The following is a 6,502-nucleotide window of genomic DNA, read 5'->3' on the forward strand; positions in this document are numbered from 1 at the left end:
TTAAAAAAAAAAAAACCTAAGAAAATAGAATCAAGCAGATCTAATGAATATGGATGTGAGGGATGACGTGGTTAAGAAGGTTGTCTCGGATGGTTTCTAGATTTCTGGGTGCATGGTGGTGCACCCACCAATGAGAGGAGCAAGGTTGTGAGAGAAAAGCTAAGTTTCGCACGCCTGAGTTTGAGGTGTGGGATACCAGAGAAAACACAGTAGGAGGGCAGTGAGAAGTGTCTCTAGGAGACATGGTGTGGAGATAGAAGCCATTGGCCGAGGGTGGTTTTCGTGAGCAGCCTACGCGTGAGGGGCAGCAGCTGGGAGGAGCTCTGAAGTGTTCCAGGAAGCCCTGGCACAGTGGAGGGCCGGGAAAGGGCCAGGAGCCTCACCCCAGTGCGGTGCAATGAAACCCTTGGGCCGGCAGGCGCCGCGAGGGGCCGCCTGGAGGACTCCGGACAAGCCAGACTCGCGGCCCTCCGGCCGGTTGGGGCCTGGAGTGACAGCCCGGACCCCAGCCACGTGGGCCCCGCTTCCGCTTCCGGGCCCGGGCCGAGGTGGCGGGCGGCGCGGGGGCAGGGCGAAGGCAGTGGGCGCCAGATGGCGGAAGCAGCCTTGGCGTGGCGGGTGGGCTCCTGCTAGCCGACTGGGCAGGACTCCGTCGAGCAGGGAGGGCAGCCCGGGGTGGATGCCTCGGCCGCAGCCCCTGGGCCTCATGACGGCCCGGGGGCGTGAAGGCGAGGCGCGAGGCCTGAGGAAGCGAGGCAGGCGGCCGGCGCCGGGGCCAGATGAGGCGGCAGGCTGCGGCCCTGAGGCCGGGGGGCGCGAGGAGAACAGACAAAAAAGGAATATGGTGGCCCTGGCGTCTGGGAGAGAAGAGGCGGAAAGTGACAAGTCGGGTGAGGAATCTGGGGCTGGGAGGGCCGCCAGGCGGCCAGTGGAAGGACCCGGAGACCAGGTGAGCCCGTCAGAGCGGTGTGGCTTAGAAGCGGCGAAGGAGACGCAGTCCCTCTTGCAATCCGGCAGACACAGTAAGAAAACACTCGGGGGTCACACCCTTTTAGCTTTGCACCTCAGCTTGCTCCATCCTTGTTTTACCACTAGTCTTTTAACTTGATTCTGCATGTCATTTCTGATGTGCATGGTTGACTAGGAACAGGGAAAACCGGATTTCCTTAAAAGGTGTTTGCCCAGTCGGGAGCCCTTGGTCAGAATTACTAGGAGGAACCTCTAGTGGTCCCTTTTGGCTAGTGTGAAATGATGACGCTAAGGGTTAGTCACCTGTTTTAGAATTTCTACAAGTCTATATGTAGTTCTTTAACAGAAGTTAAAGCTTTCATTTAAAAACAAATGTATATTTCCATACAGCTATTCTGGGAGGTAAAAATGGATGGCTTCACGGTTTTTGATTTTAAGTGGTATTGCTTTTTCCTCCTCAATGTAAAATATCTTTTCTGGTATGTTTTGTTGTTTTGATCAGCCAAGGAAAAAAGAAAAGTTACTGAAGCCTTGAGTGATGATCCACAGCCAGGGATTGACCTGGTAAGAAAGGAATCATTAACCAGTTCGGAATCTTTTCAAACAGTGGAATGCAGTAAATATCAAAATATGGCTTTCTTGCAGTCTTTGGGTAAGGAAGGTTTGGTAGAAGGTATTAAAAGAAGAATTCGAATAAAAAAATCTAAAAGCTTAGAAAGCCCACCTCTCAAAATAACTGAAAATGAGGCTACACAAAATATTAAGGTTGAATCCCAAGATGAACTGTACAAGAATACTCAAAAATATTCTTGTAACAGCTTGTCACCTGGAGTAGAAAATAATTCCATTTTAAAATTACATGATTACAATTGTTTTCCCCATTCCAAGGGTTGTAATGATGGAAACAACCTGGCATATAAACCTGAAAGTGGATGTGTGCATGTAGCAGAAAGTTCCTCAAAGTTAAAGAAAGAAAACTTTAGGAGTTTTGCAGAAAAAAGTGACACAAATAATATTCCTCATCTCTTACAAATTGAAGAAAATTTAATGGGAGCAAGTAAGTTACTGCACGAACAAAGTGATTTATACCAAAGTAAAAATAATGGTTTGCTTACCTGCCTTCAAAGTGAAAAAAATAAATATTCAACAGAGGAGAGCAATGTTGGGAGAAAACCCAAAAAAAGGTTGAAAATGTCTGAAAAAGGAGATACAAGAGCTATTGAGATGAATTTATCTAATGTATTTAACAAGACTGAGTTGATGTTGCAAGACAACCAAATGGGAGCCAAGAGTAAAGAAGGAGAGACTTTAGAGTCTAAAAAAAGTTCTTCAAATATTTTGAGAAAAGTAAACCAAAATGTGCACTCTCCAATGGATCATTTATTAAGCATCCCAGAAACAGAAATAAAAACAAGTCCTGGACATCAGGTAAATGCTATGTTTCAGAAAACCTTTGAACCTCTTGTGAAAGAAGACGTGAAGAATGCTTCAGAACCCATTGGATGTAAAAGAATGGAGCCAGAAGAGTATTTTAAGTCCACAAAAGGCTCCACAGTGAAATCACCTAATGACTGCCATCATACTGAAAAGAGATCTTCACAGGAAGACTTAAGAAATGAAGCTGAAGAATTAAGCTGCCGCAGAACAATACCAATGACTGGTAAAAGAACTTGGCCTTGTTATTCATGTGCTAGAATATCTGCCCAATGTTGGAAAAAGGCTTCCTTGCCAGGATCAAATTCTTTAATTCCTGAGTCTCAGGAAAGTTTGGGAAAAGATGATTTTCTTAAACTCCAAACAAATCAGATTCAGTTAACTGACTGCAAATTATTGTTAGAAGGTTCCTTAATGGAAACAAACATTGAATCTTCAAGTAAAGAGAAATTATATTCTAATTTGAATTGCTTGTCTTCAGTAGAACCTACTGTAATGGTTATAAAGGAACCTATAATCAAGGATGATAAAAAGATTAAGTCAGAGGAACTGAGCAGAACTGGGTCAGAAGTAGTTTCTAATACTACTGAAGATACTCAACTGACTAATATGACTCAAAGCTTAACAGGAAGTAAAAGAAAAGATAGAGGAAATTTAACAAGACTTAATTTGACTTCCCAAGATGGTCAAGAAGCAACTAACTCTACAGGCAAAATGATTCATCGAAAAGCATTCATTACTAAACAAACACCTGTAGTTCCAGACTTGGTTAAAATACTGAACACAGGACGGCTCACTAATTTTAAAATTCCATTACTTAAGAATAAGACAGACAAAAGGAAAGAAGTAAATAACAAGTCATCAGAGAGAGAAGCTTACAGTCCCTTAGAACTTCTTGACAATTTATCCGGAACAGAGGTAAGACAGAACAGAAATAAAGAAAATGTCTTCACAGCAACTTCAGGACCCCAGTCTTTGAACATACCAAATAGATTAATTCCAGTGCAAGCTAGTTCTGACTCATTCTACAGTAAGAATTCCTATAGTATTTCTCCAAGCTTTACACAGCACAGTAGTAACAATAAACTATCTAATTACATCTCTGAACCAAGCAGTATTGTTTCTAATAAAGAAGCTGTTTCTATCTCAGTTGAAAATAATACTTTTTCTTACGGGTGTATAGAGAAAAGTTCTTCCCTCTGCTGTAATGAACAAGAAACCTTTAAACAAGTTTCCCGTGATGTTAGTGGTAGAAAAATGACTAAGAATTTTTCTGAAATCAAAGCGGAGTTTCCAGATATTCTTAAGGCTTATGAAGATGATGTCCTTGTAATTGATGTAATTCAAGATGACCCAGACCTCTTTGGAGTTTCCAATGAAGGGGAGCTCTCATTTGCTTCAGGGGACCCCATGATAAGCCAGGAGCCCAATGTTGCTGAAGAGCACCAATCAACAGACTCCAAGCACATGGACCTTCCAGAAAAAAAAGAACCAAGTGATGACTTGAGGTATGCATGTTCAAGTATGCCTTTTGGTGCAGATTATTGTTGGGGTTATAAAAACATTCTTTTTAGGTTTCACTAATTTATTCAGTGATCATTGAAGCTTTATTATTTTTTTAATCCAGTTATCTTGAAAGATATTATGGAGCAGATTAGTTCAGAATTTTAAATTATGGTTTATAAAGTGGCTTTTTAAATTATGGGGATTGCTTCTTCCAAAAGTCAGTTATTTTCATATGTTCCTTATTATTATGAGACAGAGTCTCATCTCCCTCAGTAGATACCGTGGTGTCATAGCTCACAGCAACCTCAGACTACTGGGCTCAAGAGATTTTCTTGCCTCAGCCTCCTGAGTAGCTGGGAATGCCTGCCACAACACCTGGCTATTTTTAGAGATGGGGTTTTACTCTTGCTCAGACTGGTCTCAAACCTGTGAGCACAGGCAATCCACCTGCCTCGGCCTCCCAGAGTTCTAGGATTATAGGCGTGAGCCACTGTGCCTGGTCAGTTCTTTAATTATTAAAAATATACAGAAAAATTTTTATTTCAGCCAGGTTAAGATCAGTGCTTATGTTTTAACCAATTTTCTATGGCTTTCTTGCTAGATGATAAATTCATTTTGGGGGAACAGAGAAGGCTTAAAAGTTTATATTTGAACTTATAAGGGGATTAAAATCAAAAAGTAAATTAATTTTTAGAGAAAAATAGCATAAAAATTTTGTGTGGTTTTACTTTTAAGGTGATGGTTTTAAGTGATAATTCCCTCTCCCCATAGAACTAGTCTGCCTGAGGCAACTTTAAATGAAGCCAAGTAGTAACCTTCATGCTTAGGAACTTAATCTATTCTAGTTGGTCCAGAATTGATCAAATATGTCATATTTTACTAAACTTATAACTCCTCAAGCTCTGTATTATAATGCTTGAATGTTGAACTGTTTTGTGAACAGAGTCAAAAGGAAACATGAATATACTTTCCACTAAGAATTAATAGTACATGACATAAATTTCTCTGATATTTACAAATTATTATTTATCTTTGTAATATCATTCTCTTCTTGATGTACTTAGTACTACAAGAACTTACTTATCACCAAATAGAATGCTTTCTGTGTGCCAAATGGAGAATCAAGAGCTTTATTATTTTTTTAACCATGTAATGAGATAGAATGGTAATCTGCCTATTTTGAAAATGGAAAAAATGGAGATGCCAAGTTGTCACTTGCCCAAGGTCACACTGCTAAGTAACAGAATCTGAATTTGAACCCACACCTTACTCTAAAACTAGTGATTAAGAGCTTTACTTGTAAAGCCTGACTTTATTCTTTTTGTTGGGGGGTTGGTTTGGTTTGTTTTTTATTGTTGAAGAATCATTGAAGGTATAAAGAACCAGGTTACACTGCTTGCATTTATTAGGTAAAGTTCCTCTTATAATTGTTTCCCACCCCCAAGAGGTGTGTCACACACCATGACCCCCTACCCCCCCTTCCTTCTCTCCACTCCCCCATCCTCCACCATGTATTAGCATCAGTTGTCCTCATATCAGAATGGAGTACATTGGAGTCTTGCTTCTCCAATTCTTGTGATGCTTTTACTAAGAAGAATGTGTTTCAACTCCATCCAGGTTAATACAAAAGACATAAAGTCACCATCTTTTTTAGCAACTGAATAGTACTCCATGATATACATATATCATAGCTTGTTAAACCATTCCTGGGTTAGTGGGTATTTAGGTTGTTTCCACAATTTGGCAATTGTAAATTGAGCTATAATAAACAGTCCTGTGAAAAGGTCCTTATGATAAAAGGATTTTTTTTTCTGGGTAGATGCCCAGTGATGGGATTGCAGGGTCAAATGGGAGATCTAGTTTGAGTTCTTTGAAGATTCTGCATACTTCTTTCCAAAATGGTTGTATTATTTTGCAGTCCCAGCAGCAGTGTAAAAGTGTTCCCTTCTCTCCACATCCACAGCAACATCTGCAGCTTGGAGACTTTGTGATGTGGGCCATTCTTACTGGGGTTAGGTGATATCTCAGGGTGGTTTTGATTTCATTTCTCTGATAATTAGTGATGATGAACACTTTTTCTTGTTTGCTAGCCATTCATTTGTCTTCTTTAGAGAAGATTCTATTCATCTCACTTGCCCATTGATGTAAAGGATTGTTGGCTCTTTTTTTGTTGTTGATTAATTTGCGTTCTCTGCAGATTCTAGTTATCAAGTTTTTGTTCAATAGATAATATGCAAATATCTTTTCCTATTCTGATGGTTGAGTCTTTGTTGTCTCTTTAACTGTACAGAAGCTGTTCAGTTTAATTAAATCCCATTTGTTTTTGTTGTTGCAGTTGCAATTGCCACTGGGGTCGTCTTCATAAGATTTTTCCCCAGGCCTACCTTCAAGTGTTTTCCCCACACTTTGAGGATTTTTATTGTTTCACACCTTAGATTTAGATCTTTTATCTATCCTGAATCAATTTTAGTGAGTAGAGAAAGGTGCAGGTCCAATTTCAGTCTTTTACATGCGGTTATCCAGTTCTCACAGCACCATTTATTGAATAGGGATTCTTTCTCCCAATGTATGCTCTTGTTTGGTTTATCAAAGA

The 6,502-nt window shown here is 40.4% G+C and overlaps 1 protein-coding gene across 1 annotated transcript in view; it reads left to right on the plus strand.

Moving 5' to 3' along the window:
* Nucleotides 1–679: 679 nt before the first annotated feature.
* TOPAZ1 (testis and ovary specific PAZ domain containing 1) overlaps nucleotides 680–6,502 on the plus strand; it is a 94,116-nt gene continuing 88,293 nt past the window's right edge. The window contains exons 1-2 of the mRNA XM_003794508.2: nucleotides 680–1,022; nucleotides 1,472–3,911. Of these exons, the coding sequence (XP_003794556.1) occupies nucleotides 680–1,022; nucleotides 1,472–3,911 (2,783 nt within the window). The remainder of the gene's footprint in view (nucleotides 1,023–1,471; nucleotides 3,912–6,502) is intronic.

The sequence above is a fragment of the Otolemur garnettii genome, unplaced genomic scaffold (genome assembly GCF_000181295.1).
Source record: "Otolemur garnettii isolate 467f Iridium unplaced genomic scaffold, OtoGar3 scaffold00082, whole genome shotgun sequence".
Lineage (NCBI taxonomy): Eukaryota > Metazoa > Chordata > Mammalia > Primates > Galagidae > Otolemur > Otolemur garnettii.